The sequence below is a fragment of the Dendropsophus ebraccatus genome, chromosome 7 (genome assembly GCF_027789765.1).
Source record: "Dendropsophus ebraccatus isolate aDenEbr1 chromosome 7, aDenEbr1.pat, whole genome shotgun sequence".
In the NCBI taxonomy this organism is placed as follows: domain Eukaryota; kingdom Metazoa; phylum Chordata; class Amphibia; order Anura; family Hylidae; genus Dendropsophus; species Dendropsophus ebraccatus.
In genome coordinates this window covers 115,539,204-115,562,309 of record NC_091460.1, presented here as the reverse complement: position 1 = coordinate 115,562,309, position 23,106 = coordinate 115,539,204, and the positions used below count along the sequence as shown (strand labels likewise).

General features: G+C 45.0%; 1 protein-coding gene across 1 annotated transcript; it reads left to right on the top strand.

Annotated features, from left to right (window-relative positions):
• The first annotated feature begins 628 nt into the window (after positions 1-628).
• Positions 629-21,151, top strand: JCHAIN (joining chain of multimeric IgA and IgM). Its single transcript, XM_069976750.1, has 4 exons — positions 629-734; positions 4,076-4,205; positions 12,783-12,863; positions 20,708-21,151. Exons 1-4 carry the CDS (start codon positions 674-676, stop codon positions 20,910-20,912), a joined length of 477 nt encoding a protein of 158 aa, XP_069832851.1. The 5' UTR covers positions 629-673; the 3' UTR covers positions 20,913-21,151.
• Positions 21,152-23,106: the final 1,955 nt, after the last annotated feature.

Below are 23,106 nucleotides of genomic sequence, written 5' to 3'. Positions count from 1 at the left end.
ATGGACGGACAGAGGAACCAGAAAGTAATATGGAAGTAGCCCCTTGCAACAAAAAGGAAGGGATCACAGCTTGTTTGCTTAACCCTATGGTGCCTGCTGAAAAGAGGAGGTAGGACTATGGGTTTAACCCCTTCTACCACATGTAAAGGATTAAAAAGGGGGTCTGTACTCAGTACTAGGGATGGTCCGAACCGGCCGAGGTTCGGTTTCGAACGAACCCGAACTCTCGGCAATGATTCCTGCTGTCTGCCCGCTCCGTGGAGAGGGTGGATACAGCAGGAGGAATGCCTGGAAACTGGGATACAGCCATAGCCATAGGCTGTATCCCAGTTTTCCAGGCGATCCTCCCGCTGTATCCACCCGCTGCACGGAGCGGGCAGACAGCAGGAATCTGATGCCGAGAGTTCGGGTTCTTATGAAACAGAACCTCGGCAGGTTCGGACCATTCTTAATCAGTGAAAGAAAGAAAGAAAGAAAGAAAGACTGTAACTGGCTCAGCATAGTATTTCTGCAGAACACTTGTTACAGTCCATGAAAGTAGCATCTGTTCTCACAACTGAAACAAAGATGTTATATTTAAATAGTAGACAGTTTCGACAGTTTCAGAAAGTGCCCCTCACCCATTCCTATAGTGCAATCTCTCTTGGACATTTTCATTACAAGAAAAGAGAGAATGGAGAAGTTCATTGCTTTACAGGCAGCGGTTTTACTGCTCTTTGCTGTATATGTAACAGGTAGGTAAAATATATATAAATCTGTATACTATATCTATAGATGGTTAAAGCATAGATGAAGAAATGCATATCAATAAAGTTCACACATCAGATTTGTTGCAAAAATGTCTGAAGTATTTCTGTGTATGGATTCCTGCAGGTCATTTGCAACAAATCTACCACATGTGAACACACCTAGCATAAAATATTTTTGGTTTATTTCATGGATTACTTACATCTGGTAATACTTTTATGTATGTATGTATGTATGTATGTACAGAACATAGTATCTATTATCTATTCGCTATAATATCTTGTAAAAATCTAGTGTTTGCTTTAGTTTTGTTAACCCCTTCCCCATCAGTGATTTTTGGCACATTTGTAACTCCTCACATTCTAAGGCCTATGGCTGCATTCACACCTCCGCCAAATCGACCCATGTGTCACCTGGCCGTTATGGAATCATTAGTGAATGGGTCACTGCATTGCGGACAGACTATTGTACCATATTGTTTTTACGCCATTCACTTTGCCCCACTTTGCCCTTTGTCCCATCGAGGAAACAAAAGTAATGTGCTGTAGGAAGAGTGAAGTATGTTCACATACCGTCTAGTCATACTGCTGTTGTAATTGGGGAGCTATGGAATGTAAAGTTTTTGAACCTTGTCTGTTTTTTTTTTTTTTGTTTTTTTTTAAGTAGAAAATAAAAGATTTTTAAAAGATATATATATTCTACAGGTTTTATGGAAAAAAAAATATTTTAAACAGAATGGTGCAACTGGAGGATCCAGGATGCATATCCTTCATTAGGCTACGTTCACACACAGTATTTTTGCTCAGTATTTTGGTCAGTATTTTACAACCAAATCAAGGAGTGGATTGAAAACACAGAGAGGCTATGTTCACACAACATTTTTTTTCAGCTCCGTTTAAAATGACATCCGTTATTTTGAGTCTAAAATAACGGACGTTTTAGCAGCCTGCCTCCCCTTAGTGCAATGACTGATGTTTGCACATTATTTTAGTTTGGTATTACTGATTGCCCTTTGGGTGTGTCTTAATTTAAAAGTCCATTGAATTTAATAGTAAAAACGGAGAAAGAACGGTTACAAAAGAAGAACTGTGTGTGAACAGCGGATGTTTTTTATTTGTAGTTCACACACAGTTTTTCTTTTGTCACAGTTTTTTCTCCGTTTTTTGACCCAAAAGCCAATTAGTAATCCCCAACTAAAATAATGTGCAAACACCAGTCATTGCACTAAGGGGAGGCCAGACTGCTAAATGACATCCGTTGTTTTAGACTCAAAATAACGGGCATCATTTTAAACGGAGTTAAAAAAACTTTGTGTGAACATAGCCATAGGCTATGTTTACACACTGTTGAAATTGAGTGGATGGTCACCATTTAATGGTAAATAATTGCCGCTTTTTGAAAACAACAATTGGGGGAAAAAAATTTCATTGCATTTCTTTTTTCATTTTTGGGGGGTTATTGGGGGGTTATTATCATTTGCCACCATTGTACTTATTTTTCATTACTCTTCATCCATGCTATGTTTAGAGGTCAGTGTTTTTACCCTGTCTTGGTCTTGTGAGGAGGACTGCAGCTCTTGTGTGCATATGCTTTTTTGCTGTCTTTAAATAAACAGGATAGCTAAACCTGATTTCAACTAAGCAGGGTCTGTCTTGTGGTCACCCAGGGTGCACCACCCTTCCCTAATGAAGGAGACATCAGACCAGCTGTCCCTAAGCTAGCCAAGCTACTGTATATTTTTCCTACATGTTGTATCACTGCCTCCATTCCCCCCTTCTCTATGTCCACCGTCCAAGGGAAGGAGCCAATAGCAGCTCATACTAGTACGCAATGATGGCTCCCTGTATAGCCTCTTGTGAAAGGAAGCGCTTTCTCTCCCTAGTAGGCTTATGCCTATCTGTCACAGCTATTGATGACTGAATAGCTTGTCTATTTTATGTCTCCATACACCAATCACAGTGTGTGATTGGTGTATGGAGACATAAAATAGACAAGCTACCTGATTACCACTACCCTTGACAAAGCTTGTATAGCGAAACGCAGCGTTGGCTGGGTGGTCTTACCAGGCAGAATACATTTATACCCGGAGGTTCAAGTATACTCCTCTTTGTATATATTTTCTTACACATTTTTTCATTACCTTACTTTGTTTATATTACTTTGTTCTAAACTTGCACTTGCAGTATATATATATATATATATATATATATATATATATATATATATATAGACATTTAACTTATTTAAGCACCATTGGAGTTCCTTGTTTACTTGCATTTGTGCACTTTTATACCTCCTGGGACTGAGTGATATACCATCAACTTAATTTAGTATATAGAGCATACATTATTCATCTATTGTTTTGCCCTGTAAGCCATCCAATATATGTACGGTATCATTTTATGCTTCCCCCTTTTTTAGTATGGTTTTAAAACATGTTTTTTGTATGTAACAATAAAGCTTTGATTTGATTTAATAATTTAAGAATATTGTCCAGCATCTTTTTTGGTTGTAAGATTTATATCTGTTGATCATTGCCTTATGGCATGACCTATTACACTTAAAGTGACACTGTCACTTTGCATTCTGACATCTCTACACAGGTGTAAAGGGTAAATATAGCTTTTTTCATACCTTATTTCATATCATACGTCATGGTGTTTGTTCAAGTAAAAAGTGTCCTTTTATCAACTGCAGATTGTATTAAGTCCACTTAGCCCCGCCCACAACGGCACAACGGCACCATTGGCCCCGCCCATTGGTTGGCCGACAAAAAGGGGGTGGGGCCTAGACCTTTCGGCCAGCCTGTTCCAATGGCCAGAGAGGAGCGGGGCCTACTGTGTCGTTGTGGGTGGGGCTAAGTGGCGCTAATGCCTTTTAACTTGAACAAGCACCATGAAGTATGATATTAAAAAAAATGTATGAAAACCGCTAAATTTACCCTTTACACCTGTGTAGAGATGTCAGAATGCAAAAAGGAGGTGACAGTGTCACTTTAACGATTATTGGCCAAATACAGCCGATTATCATTTGGTGGGATAGTACCCTTAGTCAACATGAAATGCCCCAGATTTATTAAAATACCAGTCACAAGGTTGCATTATTATTATTTTTTAGTATTGTTATATAATAAAGTAACTATAAATGATTATAAAGTAAAAATATGGGCAAATAATAAATAAAAGCCTAAATATTACAGCATAATGTGGATGTTACAGCATGATGTGGATGATAATAATAGTCATTGGAGTTGATTACTGTTGTGCTTGTTCCCTTTTTCAAATAATTAGCAATTAAATAAAAACAATAATTAGCAATTTATTTTAAGGTTACTATGATGAAAGCCAAGAGCACGTTCTGGTGGACAATAAGTGCAAATGTGTCAAGATAAGCTCTAAATTCGTCCTATCAAAAGAAGACCCAAGCATGGAGATTCTGGAAAGAAATATTCAAATAATGTAGGTGTAAAGAATTATGATTCATAAAAAAGAAAAAAAATATTCAGTTACTGAAGTGCATGCAATGATTGTGTGATACTACATGTCGTGGACTGCTCTTTACTTGTACTAGGATAAGCTGCTCCTTTGGGCACCAGGTAAGGGCGGTTTCATGTTATTTTTCTGGGTCCCTGTGTGATCTGTACAGAACCCTGAAAATGTTCCTGTCCTCTACATAGGAAGTAATTTAAAGTGACTGTACCACCAGGCCCAGGCTGAAGCACTGGAGGCGGGCCGACCCACCCTTAGTGGGAGGAAACCCTAGCCCCTCTATGATAGGGTTCCATTGATTATAATGGAGTCACTTCATAGAGGGGCTGGGGTTTCTTCCCACTAAGGGTGGGTCAGCCTGCCCCCAGTGCTTCAGCCTGGGCCTGGTGGTACAGTCACTTTAAAGTCTCCACTAGTTCTTTCTGACTGTTGTATGTAAGGCCTTGCTTTATCCATATTAGTTATCTGCTAATATACACATATATATTTTTTTTAATAAAATTTGGGGGGCTTCAGGAACGATTACCAGTTGTGCATAGAGGGACGTCTGTCTGTCTGTCTATCTATCTAGTTCTTTAGTATTGCAGGGTTGTAAGTAAAAAAGATTGAGCAAACTTTTTTTTTTTTTTTAAATGTAATTTTTATTAACATTTTTCGTATATGAAACAATACAAATAATAGTTCCTGAGAGTGGCATCACAGTGAAGCAAACTACACCAGCCCAAAACAAGTTACATTTCCCCCATATAACAGAACATTTCAAGGTAAGATAACATAGCCGTGGGAACCAACAAGTCAATTTAAATCACCAGTCGAGGCCGGCAATGTAATAAGGCAAGACGCCCTTACTCAGGAGAAATGACAAGACACACAATGGGAAAGAACAAGAAGGAAAGATGGGGGGGGGGGGGGGGGGGAAGAAAAAACTAATAACATTAGGAAATGATCTGCGAGCTAGAGAGGGAGCATCTCCCTATCAGTTAGTCAGGCCAGTGCGAGCGCAATAAGCCTCCCATGGGGCCCAGACGGAGTCAAATAGCGGCATCTGATTATTGAGTGACGCCGTCAGTCGCTCTAAGCCCCTGACATCTCTGATTTTAGCTAGTAAATCATCAGCGGACGGGGGGGAAGTTTGCTTCCATCTGCGGGGGATAAGCGACTTAGCGGCTGTCAGTAAAAGCAGCATTAATTTGGTGGATTTCTTGCCCAAAGTTTTTGGTGTAACATTGAACAAGAAGACCAAGGGATCTAAGCTAAGTTGGATGCTCAGGACCGAGGAGAGCAATGCCGCCACATGAGTCCAATACCCCTTAATCAGAGAACATTCCCAGAAGAGATGGAGCAGAGAACCCACCGAGCCGTTACATCTCCAGCACACCGAGGGGATGTTAGGGTTTAGCTTGTGAAGCAATTCAGGGGTGTGATACCATCCCATCATGAATTTATAGTGGCATTCTTTATAATTCGTGCAAATTGAGGAGGAGGCGGCTCTGCTCCATATCACCTGCCAAAGCTCAGGGGAAATTGTCCTGGCTAATAAAGTTTCCCATCTGTCCATATACTTATGGCGGGTCAACGAGTCTCCCACAGGCGAGTTTAGAATTTGATAGATGGCAGAGATGAGACCCCTAGTTGATCCACCCGCCCTGATCAGCTGTTCAAACAGTGTAGGCTTCGAGACCGTAAGGGACCCAAAGGTCGTCTGCATAAAGTGTCTAACACCAAGATAGGAAAGATACTCCGACCCAGGTAAGTCATGCTTCTCCCTAAGTTTCCCAAAGGGTAAAAGAGTACGAGTAAGCGGATCAACCAGATCCGCGAACTGGAACAGTCTCTTACTGAGCCAATGCCTTACCATCAGAGGGGACATGCCAATCTGTAAGGAAGGAGAGAGTAAGAAAGAGATGAGAGGGGAGTGTCGGCTAAATAGACTAAACCTAGCTGAACAGGTGGACCATATATGTCTGGTGAAGAGGATAGGGCCCAGCATAGGTAGGGCAGGAAAGGCGGGAGGGGAGGAGGACCACAGGAAGGAGTTCGGGTGGATGGGGGCCATCCACATTTTTTCTATCACTGCCCAGACTTTATATGTGGAGAGAGAGGCCCAGCCCATGATCTGGCGGAGATGTGTGGCCCAGTAGTAATGAAGAATATTAGGGGTAGCAAGGCCTCCCTGGGACTTGCCTGACATCATTACGGACTTGGGGATCCTATGCCGTTTATGTGCCCAAATAAATCTAAAAATCACCCCCTGCAGGGCCTTCAGTTCACTCAGGGGCACCCGGACCGGGAGGGTCTCAAAGTGATAGAGGAGCTTTGGCAAGATGGTCATTTTCACAGATGCTATACGGCCCAAGAGGGAGATATGCTGTGTAGTCCATTTCCCAAGGAGGGTCCTAAGATCTCGGAACAACGAGGGGAAATTTGCAGCGTACAGGGTGGAATAGGTAGGAGTCAGTTTGACGCCCAGGTATTTGAGGGACGAGGCGGACCATTTGTACTTGAAAGTGGCCTGCAGCTGAGACACCAGGGAATGTGGTAGATTAAGGGGAAGGGCCTCAGTCTTCGTCGTGTTAACTTTATAGCCAGACAACAGACCAAAGGAGGAAAGGAGGGCATGCAGGACAGGCAGGGTAGTGAGGGGCTCAGTCAGTGAAAGCAAGATGTCATCAGCGAAGAGCATAATTTTAAAGTCTCTGTCGCCCACCCCCACCCCTCGAATGTCAGGATTATTCCGGATGGCACACGCCAGGGGCTCAATGCATAGCGCAAACAATAGCGGGGAAAGAGGGCATCCCTGGCGCGTGCCATTCCGAATCGTAAATGGGGCAGAGAGTTGATGAGGTAACTTTACTGAAGCTGTAGGATTGGAGTACAGACCTCGAATCGCAGTCAGGAAGGGGCCCGAGAAGCCATAAGAGTGTAGAGTCTCAAAGAGGAAAGGCCAGCTAAGGCGATCAAACGCCTTTTCAGCGTCTAGGCTTAACATCAGGGCCCTCCCAGACTGTTTATTTACCACATCTATTATGTCTATGGCTCTACGGGTGTTGTCAGCCCCCTGGCGACCAGGGACAAAGCCGACCTGGTCCTTATGTATTAGGGCAGGAAGCCAGTATCCCAAGCGTGTGGCTAGCAGTTTAGTATACAATTTAAGGTCGGAATTCAATAGGGCAATGGGCCTATAATTAGAACATTCTGAGGGGTCTTTGTCTGGCTTAGGGATAAGGGTAATGTAGGAGTGAAGGAGGGAGGGAGGTACCTGCTCACCCCTCAGAAAGGTGTTAAACAATGTAACCAGCTTGGGAGTGAGAGTAGCAGAAAAGGTCTTGTAATAGAGGTACGTAAAACCGTCTGGACCCGGCGCCTTCCCCGACGGCAGGGACTTCAGTACTTCCTGTAGTTCCTCTGCAGTGACCGGGGCATTAAGTTCTTCCAGGGCCTCTGAGGACACAGTTGGAAGCTGACAATCCCTCAGGAAGTCCTGTATACGCTGCTTGCAGGCCTCCGGGTCAGAGGGTAGAGTGGACGGGAGAGAGTACAGTTTGGAGAGAAAGGTAGAAAAAACAGAGGCAATATCACGGGGGTGGTATTTAGGGTTACCAAGGTGGTCCTTTAGGACCTGCGGAGTCTGAGCAGCCGAGCGGTCAGAGAGGGTCCGTGCCAATAGAGTATGGGCTTTGTTACCCTTCTCGTAAAATCTTTGTTTAGAGTAGAGCAACATCCGCTCCACTTTATGCATAAGCAGATCCTTGAGGCGCGCTCTTGCTGCTACAAGCCTGCGCAATGTCCCCAAAGATGAACACCGTGCTAGTTTCTGTTCCAGGGTTGTTATGTCAGTCTTAGTCATCCGTAATTGGGCCTGTGTATCTTTTTTAAGTTTGGACCCCAGTGCAATGCAATGCCCCCGAACTACTGCCTTATGGGCCTCCCACAGGGTGGAATGATGCTCAACTGTACCCTCATTTTCCATAAAGTAATTTGTTAAACAGTCCTTTATAGAGTCCTTAGTGACTTGGGATTTCAAGAGTGTTTCGTTTAATCTCCAATGACAATGCCGAACGGGGGTGAGAAGGGAGGCCAGGGTTATGGCCACGTGGCCATGATCAGACCAGGATATCGGCCCGATGGAGGCATCCTGCAGTAGGCGCACAGTAGGTATATTGCCGAAAAAATAATCAATCCTAGTATGTGTTTTACGGGGATGGGAATAGAACGTATAGGAACGATCCGCAGGGTGGTCAAGTCGCCACAAGTCATAGAGGTTATGGAGGCGTATCAGCTTCCTAAACTCCTTAGAAAGTTTTAATTGGCCGGCGGTCGGGGGGTTGCCCACCACCGAATGCCTATCCATCACTCCAGAGAACGGAAGATTAAAGTCACCTCCAATCACTCGCGGCGAGGAGGAGTAGGCAGCTACCCGCTTGAACACCCTGCGGATAAAGGGGATTTGAGTACGATTCGGGGCATACACATTACATAGAAGAATGGGCTTCCCCTGGATGGAACCCTCCACAATTATATATCTCCCCCCTGGGTCTGAGCATGTAGAGGACACTTGCATTGGACAGTTCCGTGAGATTAGGATAGCCACTCCCGCATGCTTGGTGCCCGCTGAGGCCGAGTACACCTGGGGGTATTGATGACGGGCAAATCTAAAATTAGCCGAGTGGTCGAAGTGGGTCTCCTGTAGGAAAGCCACATCCGCCCCAGCATCTCTCAACTCCTTCAGAGCCAAGCGACGTTTGACATTTGAATTGAGCCCCTTCACATTAATAGACACACACTTAATCATTGGGAGGGAGAGAGCGAGAGCACCCGCCTGTGGGAAGACTCACCCAGGTCACGACGGGGGAGACTAACCGTTGCAGGGGTACCCGTAGGTGAAGCAGGGGATCAGAGGCTGCGCAGATCAAAGCATGGAAAACCAGGACCCAAACTGTGGAAAAAAGGGGGAGGGGAGGTCGGGGGAGACACGGACACCACGGACATACAGAAAAAGAAAAAAAAACAAACGTTGTTAACAGTACAACGAAGGCACAAGGCACGGAATCCTTACTCAAGGTGTAAGGAATGGGTAGTGAGAAAATCCAACAATATGGATACGCAGAGAGATAGTCAAAACCCCAGGGGGGGAGGAGGAGAAGAGACAGAAAGAGACAGTCCATAGGAGATGTCATTAATATCGGTCCACAGAGCGGACCCACGCAGCAAGAAAAGTAAAGAAACAGCAAATGGAGAGAAATGAAAGACCCCATAAGTAATAGTGGAAGAGTAATAATACTAAGGCAAATATACGTGGAAGCAAGGCATCAAGCTATAGTCAGTGCAAGATCAAGGAGGGTTCCTCGGGGAGGACCCGTGACCGGCAGACAGATTCCCGGACCTGGGCCTGCGCCTTTTCTGGCCCACTGGCTGCCACACTGGAGGAAGTGGGGGTGGGGGCGATGAGAGTGTCCACTCCGTGATCTTGGGGACAGAGATATTCAGCGTCTCACAGAAAGTAGTGAGATCCGACAGGTCTCGCAGTACAGCAGAGCGTCCATCCTTACGTGCCATGAGAGCGAATGGAAAGTTCCATCTATAATTAATATCCTTGTCACGAAGCAGGGTCAGGAGAGGGCGTAGGTGACGCCGTTTCTGCAGCGTAATCCAGGAGAGGTCCGGAAACAACTGAAGAGGTGCCCCGTCAAATTCCAGATCACGCATAGATCTAGCCTTAGCCATTATCCGCTCTTTTAGTTGGAAGTCATGCACACAGCAGATGACGTCTCGAGGAGTTCCAGAGGAGGAGCGCGGTTTAAGGGCCCTATGCGCCCTGTCGAGCTTCACTTTGTGGGAGGCCGTCTCCCCCAGTATGGAGTTAAAAATAGCCTCAAGAGTCTCTGGGAGGTCCTCATCCCGGGTGGCTTCAGGAAGGCCCCGGATCCTGATATTATTCCGCCTTCCTCTGTTGTCCAGGTCCTCTACTTGTCTTTGCATGTCACTAATAGCGGAGGTTTGGGAGCAGACCGTAGATTGAAGTTGAGCAATGTAACCCCTGGTGGCGTCATGGTCCTCTTCCAGGGTTTCCACCCCTGACGAGATCAGCTGAATATCTTTCCGCACCTCCGAAAGTTCATTGCAAGCCCTTTTAACCTCTGATATCAGTGAGTGGAAATCATTTTTGGTGGGTAGTTGAGTCAGGAGCAGGCGCACTTCCTGGAGTGAAGCGCCTTTAGCTGTAAGAGAATCTCCATCCGAGTCCCGTGACGTGGGCCAGACCCCAGAGCTTGGACTGTCCCCACCCAGTGGATACAGGGGGTCAGCAGGGGAAGCGTGAATCTCAGCGTCCACATGGGATAAAGCACGCGTATTTTGGCGCACCTTGTCAACTCGCTGAGGCTTGGGCTGGGACGCCATAGCTAGGAAGCGGGCTGGTCTAAAGTCTGTATGCTGCAGACGCGAAGGGGTGCCCTTTATGAGGCCAGAGAGGGTTAATGGCGGACAGTTAACAGGGAGGGTCTGGGTTAATGAGGGAGGTTCAGGTGGTGCAGTCACTGTCACAGAGGGGGGGAGGCTGGATATCGCTGGGCTCAGGAGGCGAGATGGCCAGCCCTCAACAGGAGCCTTATCCTCCTTGCTCTGCCCTGATGGTGCAGAGGGCGAAGAGCCACTAACCTCTAGGCCAGATGCTGATATGTCCAGCTGCGGTGCGGGGTAGCTAGGTGGGCTGCCGTCGGGCTGCAGAGTCCGTCCCACGTGGCAGGAAGATGGCGCCGGCCCTGTGACGTCAGCACCCAGAAGCACGGAGGGACTGAAGGCCGCGCCAGACGGGGACCGATCAGCTGCTGCCGGAGCCTGCACCGCTTCCGGGAGAGAGGAGTGCGCCGCTCCGAGACAGGTCCTCACCGTGCAGGAGGCAGACGGGCCGGGCTGCTGTGCAGGGCTGCAAGGCGATGCGTCGCTGGGCTGCAGGATCCAAGATGGCGCCCGTTCCACAACGGCGCCCGGGCCCGGAATGAAGCGGCGGGCCTCACTGACTGACCGGGCGACGCGGGAGCTCCTCACCGCGGTCGGGGCTTTAACTCGTCCCGGGGGAAGGTAGGTGGCACTGGTGCGGGTCCTAGCCGATCTCCTCGGCACTGACGGAGGAAGGTCAGAGGAGAGAGGGACAGCTGCTCCCAGACGCACCAGGTACTTCCTAATGGGGGAAGCCCCCAAATCAGACTTGCGGGGTGCGGGGGGTGTCTGCGAGGGTCTCGCGGTCGTCTTCCCCATGAACGGGGTGCCTTAGCTTTGCTGGGGTCTTATAAAGTTGCCGCGTGGGTCAGGAGCTCCTCACCATGCGTCCTTCTCCATCGGCTGCTCGCTCCGCCCCCCTGAGCAAACTTTTAAATGATTAACTTGACCTCTAGTATAATCTCTAAGGATGATCTTTCAACAATCCTGGCGTTTTTTTTTTTACTCCTTTTTGTTCATGCAGTAGTTCACTGTGTGGGAACAATATTGTTTTATTTTAATAAATTGCACAATTAGGCACATTAAAACATGTACATGTTTATTTTTATGTGTTTTATTTATAAAACGGGATGGGGGTGATTTAGACTTTTATTGGGGAAGGAGCTTAGGCATATTTATAACCCCCCCCCCTTTTTTTTACACTTTTTAATTAAGTCCCCTTAAGGGACTATTACATAAGTATATTAGATTGCCTACACTGATTACTGCTATGCCTTGGCATAGCGGGGATCAGTGTTATCTGCGATCTTCTGACTGAAGACTTGACTGTACGGAGGAAGGTAAGAGACCTCTGGCAGTCAGATCAGTAAGTGACAGGAGTTGCTTACCACACCCCCTCCCGTGCCACGCACTATGCACAGGTTCAGACTGGCCCACAGAGAAGCAGGGGAATCCCCCAGTGGGCCCCACCCCTTGGTGGACCCCTGAGCAGGAGTTGGGCCTCCCTTTTTAGCAGCTCCAGCTATCAACTGGTCATTTGCTGCCTCTATATAGTGACCTGGGGTTTTATCTTATTATATAAAGGCAGGGAGTGACTGGGGTGATAAGCAGTGAGCTAGCATCGCTGGTCGCATACACAGCTCTGTGCAAAGTTGCCATAGTAATGTGAAAGGTTGTGCTCTGGTTATATCTGTGGGCCCCTAGAATAAAATTCCCTGGTGGGCAAGTACCCCAGTCCGACACTGACTATGCATATTCACATATGCTAAGTAAACAGCACAGGTGGGGGTGGGAGCTGGTGCTCTGGGCCGACGGGCGACCTCCCAAATGCTCCTAAGCACATGATTAGCATAGGGGCAATTAGCGGATATCTCTAGAATGCGGAAGAGAAGAGAGCTTGTGGTGCATATCAGCAGGTTCTTTTGGCAGAACCTGTTGATAGTGCCACTTTAAGAGCTTCTTAACTGTGTCGTATTCAGTTAAACATGCACCATACATTGAAATGTCATTAGCTTAATGCCTCAATAAGAACCAAACAATAATATCATAATAATTATTATGATTACATGGAGCTTTAACCTAATTTCATTTTCTGTTCTATGCTCACAGGATTCCATTGTCGGCCAGAAGGAACATTTCAGATCCAACATCTCCAATAAGAAGGGATTTTGTTTATAATTTGTCTAAACTGTAAGCTATAATATTTTTAATACTAGCTGTATGGAATAATGACTTTGAATGCAGTACAGTGTTTCCTAAATTGTTTTAATATGCTCTGCAGGGTAAATTACAAATCTATATACCTTTCTGATACCAGTTGATTTGAAAGAAAAAATTTTGTCTGGAGTAGCCCTTTAAATTCCTTAAAGGTGAAGTCCAGACAAAGCTTTTTTTTTCAAAACTTCAGGGGAGGAGGTGGGTGAACAAAACAACATGCACAATTCATCCTCTGCACCACCACCCCCGCCCCCACTGCCAGTGATGGCGTCCATTGTTATCCGCTCCAGTTCACAGCCTCTGGTCGCTTTTAGGTCTGAGTGGGACCTGGGACATGACATGTAAGGCCAGCTAAGCCAATCAGCAGAAGAGGCGGGACAGCGCTACAGCACCTGACTGGCTGAGTGAGCTTGGAACGTCACATCCCAAGTCCCCTCTTAAGATCAGGAAGCAGTCGGGACTGGGAACTGGAATGGAGGACAGTGGATACCATCACTGGCGCTGGCGACGTAATGCATGTTGTTTTATTCACCCACCTCCTCCCCAGCAGTTTTGAAATAAAGTCTGTGCTTCGACTTCTCATTTAAGTGGAATTTGGCCTTAAAGGGGTACCCCAGTGATTTTTTTTTTCTTTCAAATCAACTGGTGTAAAAAAGATTTGTATAAATTTGTATGATATATGATTTGTAATTTAGGTTTATTTAAAAAATCTCCAGTCTTTCAGAACTTTTCAGCGGCTGTATACCCTACAGGAAGTGGTGTACTTTTTCCAGTCTGACTTTTTCTCTGCTGCCACCTCTGTCCGTGACAGGAACTGTCCAGAGCAGCAAATCTCTATAGGAAAATGTTCCTGTTCTGCACAGTCCCTATCATGGACAGAATTGGTAGCAGAGAGCAAACTGCAAAAAACTTCACACTGTGGGGGTCCTCATTGTTCAGTGACAGTGGCTGCTCCTGTCACTGATAGTTAAACAACATGATCAGCGGTGTTGAAGGGGTTCATGACAGGTGTGTCCCGTCATTAACGGCGAGGACCTGGCTCCTAACAGCAGCTGGTCCTCATCCTCTATGAATCAACCTCAGCTTCTAATGCTGGGTTTACACAGAACTATTATCGTGCGAATTTGCACGATAACGATCGAATTCGAACCATAATCGTACGTGTAAACTCAGCGAACGGTTGACCGTCAAGAGAGGAATCGTTCATTTTGATCTTTTAACAGGTTCTTAAATCATTGTTCGTCGTTCGCAAAAAATTCGCCGATCTTTCCGTGTAAACAGTCGTTCACTGATTTTTCCTATGTGCGAGATAGGCTTAAGCGATCGCAAGACGATTGGAAAAAAAATTTTTCTGTACGATATATCATTCCATCTAAACGCTGATCGTTATAAAAGAAAAATCGTTACTTAGAAATTGTTAATCGTATGATTGGGCGAATTATCACTCCGTGTAAACCCAGCATAAACTTGCTTCATGGAGCCCCCAGAGCCTCAGGTGTACCAGTACATCATGGGCTCTTAAGTGACAGTCTCCCATGATGTACCATGATGTACCATGATGCAATGGGTCCTTAACCCTATCAGGACCGCTACAGTTAGTGCCTTGAGGACCAGAGCCAATTTTTTTTAATCTGACCAGTCTCACTTTTTGTGGTTATACCTTCGTGATGCTATAACTTATCCTAGCAATTCTGATATTGTTTTCTCATAACATATTGTACTTTAGGTTAGTGGTAAAATTTGGCCAATATCCGTACAATTTTCGTGTTAAAAATGAAAATATGTCACTGTGCGTGTTTAGTTATGTGATAATTTTATTGCCAGCGTCATTACGCACGCTGCAATACTGAATATGCGTACTTTTTTTATTTATTTTTTTCTACATTTAACCCCTTAACGACATCGGGGGTAAGTATACGCCCCCACAGGGTGGGCTTTAACGCAAACGGGCGTATACTTACGCCCGATGTTTCCCCAATCGATGTGTGTTCACACACAGCGGTCGGGGAAGATGGCCTGCTATAATGTATAGCAGGCCATCTCTGCTCGTCGGCACGGGGGGTGATTAACCCCTCCCATGCCGACGATCGCTGCTATATGCTGATCTATACAGATCAGCATATAGCAGCTGAAAACAGCTTTCCGGGTCATCGTGACCCGGTGACCCGGAAAGCAATGGCGATTGGTGCTGTCCGAGACAGCACCAATCGCCATTAGTGTCCCCACCAAAGATGGCGCCGATGCCACCCCCACGATCGCCGTGATAGGCCGGCCAGTACCGGCCGGTCCATCATGGCGATCAAACTGTAAAAAAACAGTTTTGTCACGTTCTGCACCCCTCAGCTAGGTAGCTGAGGGGTGCAGAACAGGTGAGTGTGGTGCAGGTGTACCATACTCACCTGATCTGGGCGTCCGTAGCGACGATCTGCGGTCCGCACCGTCCTCGCGTCTTCTTCGGGTCACTTCCGGGTTCGGTCGTCCAGCGTCGGAAATCTTCATAATCGCTCGGGTCCTCATGTTCGGCGGGCCTCGGTAATCTATGGCAGCATCGCTCTACCGCCCCCTAGCGGCTGATCAGTGAATATCATTCACTGATCAGATGCTTTGGGTTAAAAAGATTTTTTTTTTTTTTCCAATTTTTTTTCTTTTCTTTTTTTGCGCCCTAACGCCGCTGAGTGCTGATCAGCATCGCCCGTAAGTGCGCCGCTGATCAGCAACTCCTCCTTTTTGGCGTAGGGGCGTTTTTCCCCCCTATATCCTACCGCCACTGGCTGCTGATAAGTGCCGCACATAAGTGCGGCATTTATCAGCAGCTCCTTTCTTTGGCGAAGGGATATTTTTTCTTACTGTCAAAAAAACATGTAAAAAACACTACACTACACCACACTTCATGGAATAAAGTTTTACACTACACCACTACACATTTACATACCCCATATAACAATCCCCGTATAAAGATGGCCCCCAAGGTGTTTTCAGTGTCGGACGCATACGTTATTATTGCCTCCGACACCTAAACAGCCAGTAAGGATGAATGGGGGGATCCTTCTTTCCTCCATTCATCCTCATCATCCTCATCATCCAGTGACGTATCTGGGGGTAGCGTAGCGTACGCTGCCCCCCAGACACGTCTTTTCCGCCAGTACCGTCCCAATAAGAGATGACGGTATGGCGTGAAATTCGACACACTCTGTGAGAGTACCTCAGGGTACACTTACAGATCCAGGGTACGTGCACACTGCGGAATGGCGAAGGATAACCCTTTGTGCATTCCGCAGCTGGCACCCGCCGGCTGACTGATGGAGGCGAGCGTCTCCACCCGTGTCATAGACTCCATTCTATGCACGGGCGGATTCTGTCGTCCGTCAAAAGAATGAACACATTGGACAGAGGGCAGAATCCGCCCGTGCATATAATGGAGTGTGACACGAGCGGAGACGCGCGCCTCCATCAGTCCGCCGGCGGGTGCCAGCTGCGGAATGCACAAAGGGTTATCCTTCGCCATTCCGCAGTGTGTACGTACCCTTAGAGTGTATGAAGGAAGGGACACCCAAATCCAGCCCCCAGATGCCACCCCCACCCCCCATCCTCGGAGTTAGTGGGAAGATCGTTCGGGAACTGATCTTCCCGCTGCTGGATAAAGGTTACCACCTGTACTGGGATAACTTTTATACCAGCACCCCCTCTTCTGGTCCCTCGCTGCCCAAGCTACTGTAGCTTGCGACACGATCCGTAAATATCAGAAGCTGTAATAAAGCCCTAATATTTAGCAGCCATGGAGCAGACCCAGCGCTTCTGGATATGAAGGACCCTGTATCGCACCAGGGCAACATTTTACAGGTGACGTCCCCCACACTGGAAAACAGGAGACCCCAGAAGAAGTGCAGACTGTGGCGTAACAGGGGGATCAGGAAGGACACCATTTTCCAGTGTGACACCTGTCCTAATCCCCCCGGCCTCTGCATACTGGATCGCTTCAAGGCGCACCACACGTCATTGGAGTTCTACATTATCTAAATTCTGTCCCTTATTCCTATTTCAGGGGTCACGTTGATCCAGGGATTATTCTGATTGCCATTATGGAGTCGGGAAGGAATTTTTCCCCTGTGATGAGGCTACTGTCGTCTGCCTCACGAGGGGGTTTTGCCTTCCTCTGGATCAACACAGGTTGAATTTGATGGACACCTGTCATTTTCAACCTTATAAACTAATAATTGGCCTAATACCCCCAAATAAATTAGAATGGTCCCTTTTCCCCAGCTAAATAGGTATGGCCGCCATTCCCATTAGAGGATGCCATGATGCAATTACAAAGCCTCTGTGCGGCCAGGACAGTAGAAACACCCCACAAGTGACCCCATTCTGGAAACTACACCCCATAAGGAATCTAACGGGATATGGCCCCCTGGTGACGGCCACATTTGGGCCGTGAAAATGAAAAAATTGTATTTTTTATTTTCATGGCACATGTTCCACTTATGTGCCCGTCACCAGTGGGGTCCATATGCTCACTGTTGGATTCCTTATGGGGTGTAGTTTCCAGAATGGGGTCACTTGTGGGGGTTTTCTACTGTCCTGGCAGCACAGGAGCTTTGTAATTGCGACTTGGCCTCCATCCTCCATTCCAGCCTCTAAATGGCGCTCTGTCCCTTTGGTGGCTTGCCCTCTGCCCATATGGCACATTATATCCACATGTGGGGTATTTTCGTACTCAGGGGAAATTACCCTACACGTTTTGTGTTCACTTTCTTTTTTAACCCCTTGTGGAAAAGGAAAAAATCAAGGCTAGACCAACATTTAGTGTAAAAAATGTTTAATTTTTACACTAAATCATTGATCTTGTCTTGATTTTTTTCATTTTTACAAGGGGTTAAAAGATAAAAAAAACACTAAATGTGTAGAGCAATTTCCCCTGAGTACAGAAATACCCAACATGTGGACATAAAGCGCCATGCGGGTGCAGGGTAAGCCTCCAAAGGGAAGAAGCGCCATTTGGCTTTTTGAGGCTGGAATTGGCTGGAATGGATTTCAAGGGGCCATGTTGCATTTAAAAGGCCCCTGTGTTGCCAAGACAGTTGAACCCCCCCACAAGTGACCCCATTATGGAAACTACACCCCTTAGGGAATGTAACAAGGGGTGTAGTGAGCATATGGACCCCACTGGTGACGGGCACAAATGTGGAACAATATGGCGTGAAAATGAAATATTACATTTTTTACACTATAATGTTGGTTTAGCCTTAAATTTTTCATTTTCACGAGGGGTTAAAAGAGAAAAAAACACACAAAATGTGTAGAGCAATTCCCCCTGAGTCCGTAAATACCCCACATGTGGACATAAAGCGCCATGTGGGCGCAGGGCAAGCCTCCGAAGGGAAGGAGCGCCATTTGGATTTTGAAGGCTGGATTTGGCTAGAATGGATGATGAACGCCATGTCACATTTACAGAGCCCTCGTGCTGCCAAAACACTGGAAACCCCCCTAAAGTGACCCTATTCTGGAAACTGCACCCCTCAAGGAATCTAACAAGGGGTACAGTGAGGATATGGACCCCTTGATGACGGCCACATTTGTGCCGTGAAAGTGAAAAAATGAAATTTTTCCCTTTCACGTCACATTTTTTTCACATTTGTGCCCGTCACCAGTGGGGTCCATATGCTCACTGAACCCCTTGTTAGATTCCTTGAGGGGTTTAGTTTCCAGAATAGGGTCACTTGTGGGGGGTTTCCAGTGTTTTGGCAGCACGAGGGCTCTGTGAATGCGACGTGGCCCTTGAAATCCATTCCAGTAAAATCCAGCTTGCAAAGGCCAATTGGCGCTCCTTCCCTTTGGAGGCTCGTCCTGCGCCCGCTTGGCACTTTATGTCCACATGTGGGGTATTTCCGTACTCGGGAGAAACTGCGCTACATGTTTGGTGTTTTTTTTTTCTTTTATCCCCTTGTAAAAATGAAAAATGAATGCTAGAACAACATTTTAGTGTAAAAAATAGAATTTTTCCTTTTTTACACCACATTGTTCTGAAAATCTGCGAAGCACCTGTGGGGTCCAAATGCTCACCGCACCCCTTGTTACATTCCTTGAGGGGTGTAGTTTTCTAAATGGTGTCCCTTTAGGGGTGTTTTTTAGGTTTTGGCACCCCAGAGCCTCTGCCAACCTGAAGTGGTACGGTCAAAAATGACCAAATATAACGGAGGCGTTGAAATTCACTAGGCTCTCCCTTATATCTGAGGCTTGTGGTTGCGTCAAATAGCGCAATAGGGCCACATATGGGGTATTTCTATAGACTGCAGAAACGGGGCAATCAATATTGGGGTGCATTTCTCTGCTAATAGGTTTATCATTATGAAAGATATTGGATTACAATAAAATCTCTGCACAGAAAATAAAAATTTTCAAATTTCTTACACACTTCGCTTTTATTTCTGTGACTCCCCTAAAGGGTTAAAAAACTTTCTGGATGTGCTCTTGCAGAGTTTGGGGGGTACAGTTTCTGAAATGGGGTGCTTTGTGGGGCTTTCTAACATACAGGCCCCTCAAATACACTTTGAACCTGAACAGGTCCCTAAAAATATCTGATTTTGAAATTTTACAGAAAATTTGGAAAATTGCTGCTAATGTTTTAAGCTTCCTATTGTCTAAAAAAAATGAAATATAGTTTAATAAATGCCGCCAACATAAAGTAGACATGTTGCTAATGCTATTTAATATATGATTTATGTGGCATAACCGTTTTCTGTATAAGCAGAAAGGTTTCAAAGTTTGAAAAACGCATTTTTTCACAATTTTTCACGTTATTTTGGTGTTTTTCATAAAGATTCGTTATGAGTATTGACTCCATTTTACCAGAAATGTAAAGTACAATATGTCACGAGAAAACAGTCTCAGAATCAGCCGGATAGGTAAAAGCATCCCGAAGATATTAATGAATAAAGTGACACTGGTCATATTCATAAAATTTGTCTCTGTCCTTAAGGCCATTAAGGGGTTAATAGTGCATGGGGGCTATGGGGATTTCCTGTGTTTTGGACTTTATTTATCTTTTTTTTTATTTGTCTGTGTGTGTGTGTGTGTGTGTGTGTGTGTGTGTGTGTGTGTGTGTGTGTGTTTTGTATACTGTTTTACTTTTTTTTTTTTTTACTGTCCCATTATTTGGACATTACTATTTGATTGCTTGATTACAGGCATATGACATTGCAATGCAGATCTGCATTGCATTCTAATGTGCCTGTAAGGGTGGGTTCACACTATGGAATGATAAGTTCCGATAGATTCTGTCGCTAGTACCAACGTCTATGGAGCCAGCGGAAAGGCGTGGCGCCACGAAGGGGAATCTGCCGGAACTTTTCCGCGCGGATTCCATAGTGTGAACCCACCCTAATAGGCAAAGCTGAACCAGCTCAGCCTTAGGGCTGAGCCTGATCAGCCACCGTAGTTATGACATAGGAGGCTTCAGGGAAGCCTCCTGGTGTCATAGCAACCATCAGGGCCGTGCGATCACTTCTGCACAGCCCCGATAGGAAAAGAGGGAAGATTCTCTCTATTCTACACTATAGGTGCTGCGATCAGCATGATTGCAGCACCTATAGGGTTAACTGCCGTGATCCGCAACTGGCACAGATCGCAGCAGATGCGGCGGGTGCTTGGCTGTCACTGACAGTTAGGACCCGTCACGGGATGGCATGGGTGCAGCAGTAACTCACCGCAAAAAATGATGTACACTTACGTCCTTAGTCCTGAAGGGGTTAAATTCTAAAACTTTAGTGATTAGGTCTTGAATGTTAAAGTGCTTCAGAATAATTAAGATTTTTTTTTTCCAGCTGCCAAAAATGTGATCCTGTGGAAACTGAAGTTGGTGGTGTACCATTTCTTGTTTCCCAAGGAAGCTGCAGTAAACCTGATGAGGAGGATTCTTGCTACACATATGATAGAAACAAATGTTACACAAGTGAAGTTCCCTTCATGGTTAATGGAAAGAAAATAATGAAGCAAGTACCCCTGAATCATGAATCCTGTTATGAATAAAAATTTACATATCTGAAAACCTGCTATTAGTGGCCTCAAGCAGGAAGCCAAAGAAAACGTGTACATTTCAAAAAACGTTTCTGTTAATCTGATGTTTCATAGCATAGGATAGGGTTAGTGTTAGTATTCTTCCTTTTTCTCTATGATGTTTCAGAGCATTGTACCCTTTTAGCCTTGCCGAACACATGTTACAAATATGCAATAAATCTATATATTAGCTATGCATATCTATAAGCAAATCCTGATTTTTTTTTTCAATATATATATATTTTAGAGAATTATTAAAGGGATTGTCCGGCATTAGCACTTTTGCAATATGGCTGTGGACATATAGAAAATAATGAAGAACCTATGCTTACCTCTACGTCTGCCCTGGTGTCCTGATGCAACATCTCTGTTGTTCCCCGGGAGTGACAGCCTGCTTAGCTATGGCAGCAAGGGAGTGGATGAGTGGACTGTCACTTCTAATATGAGTCAGTTTCATAAGTGGCAGGGCTGCAGTCAGCAAAAAAGGGAGATGCCGCATCAGGACACCGGGGGAGCACAGAGAGGTAAGTATATGATCTTTATTGCTTTATATATGACCGCAGACATATAGCAAAAGTTTGCTATTGCCAGACAACCTCTTTAACGTTACTAAAGAAGACTATGAAGACATTTTCCAAATATATTTGGACACCATATGATAGGTTGCACACTCAGAGACATCCTCAAAGTGTGAGGGTGACAGCCAAAAAACTTAAAGGCAACCACGGGCAGAAGGAAAAACCTGAACAAAATAATTAGGAGTAAAATCACTATTACACCTCAGTATATTTAAATGCTATGACATGTTTAGACTTGTTACTGGTTTTAGAACTTCCTATTATGCAGTTTGAATTTAGCTGGATTTATCCTTCTGGTGCTCTGCTACTCACCGGAAGGAATTGGATCTTTAAACCGATCCCAGTCATTTAAATGGGACTGTTTTAAATCATGCAGCAATTTAGTTGTGCCATTGGACAAGCCCTAAAGAGGAATCTATCATGCAGCATGTTAATGAAATAAAAAAAGATAGGACGTCTAAGGACAACTGATGCATTTTTGTGGCATCAATTGTCACCAGTTTGTAGTTAAAAAAAAAAAAAAGTGATATCGAACCACCTTGAGGCCATGTTCACACAGTGTAAAAAACCGGCCGTTCTTAAGGGGCGTATTTAAAATGTAGGTCTCCTTGGTAAAGATTTCCCAAATATAAGTTTAGTTCTGTCATTCTGGTATTGTTGCACATGATTTCATTTTAGCTTTCTGATTTCTTAGTTATCATCTGCCATCATAGATGAATTATGTGGCAAGTTTAAAATACCAAATTATCTATACTTCCTATTTATTACATATATTACATCTGGGAAAATATATCTGACTTTTAAAAAATGTTCATGAACAGTATTTCCAGCCGTTTTTTAACAACAGCCGTTCTTTGCCATCTTTAATACATTGTTGGAACATAGTCTAAGTTGATTTAATTGCAACTACCACACATAGCCACAAGATGGAAGCAATTGACTTTTCCAAAAAATCTTTACTTCTTTTACACATATTGCAAAGCTATTCTGAGATATCAATATAAGCCTGAGTTAGACGGCAACTTTGGTGTGACAGCAAGTCTTATGCAAGTTTCGTAACCAAGATATTTTGGGCTACTTTTCTGCAATTTTCTGTCGCACAAGTTATAACAAAATAGCCAAGTAGCAGAAAAGTTGCAAGCAAGTCACAGTCGCACATAGCACTGAGATCTATTTAACCAAAGTCACATGCAAGTTGCAACCTTGCTATGTCACAGTCGGAATTCGTCACTATTCACTAACAGGTGCAACACTGTGCGATCTTTGTGTCATGTAACCAAAGCTGCTATTTAGCCCCAGTCTCAGAGATGGTTATGAAATATAATCTCATCACAAGTATAGACTGTAATTATCGAGCCCTAAATATGTTATTATAAATGATATTTAGAAATTGAGGCACAGGGTTTATGGTGCAAGGGGTGTTGACGCTTTTCAACTAAACAAGATTTATTCTATAATAAATGGGAACAGCTGAAAACACAAGTAGACGTTACAAGACTTTTCAATTATTTCCCTGATTATGTTATTAAAGGGGTATTCCAACTTTTCTTGTCCCACAAAATAGGGGACAGGTAAGAGATTGCTGGGGT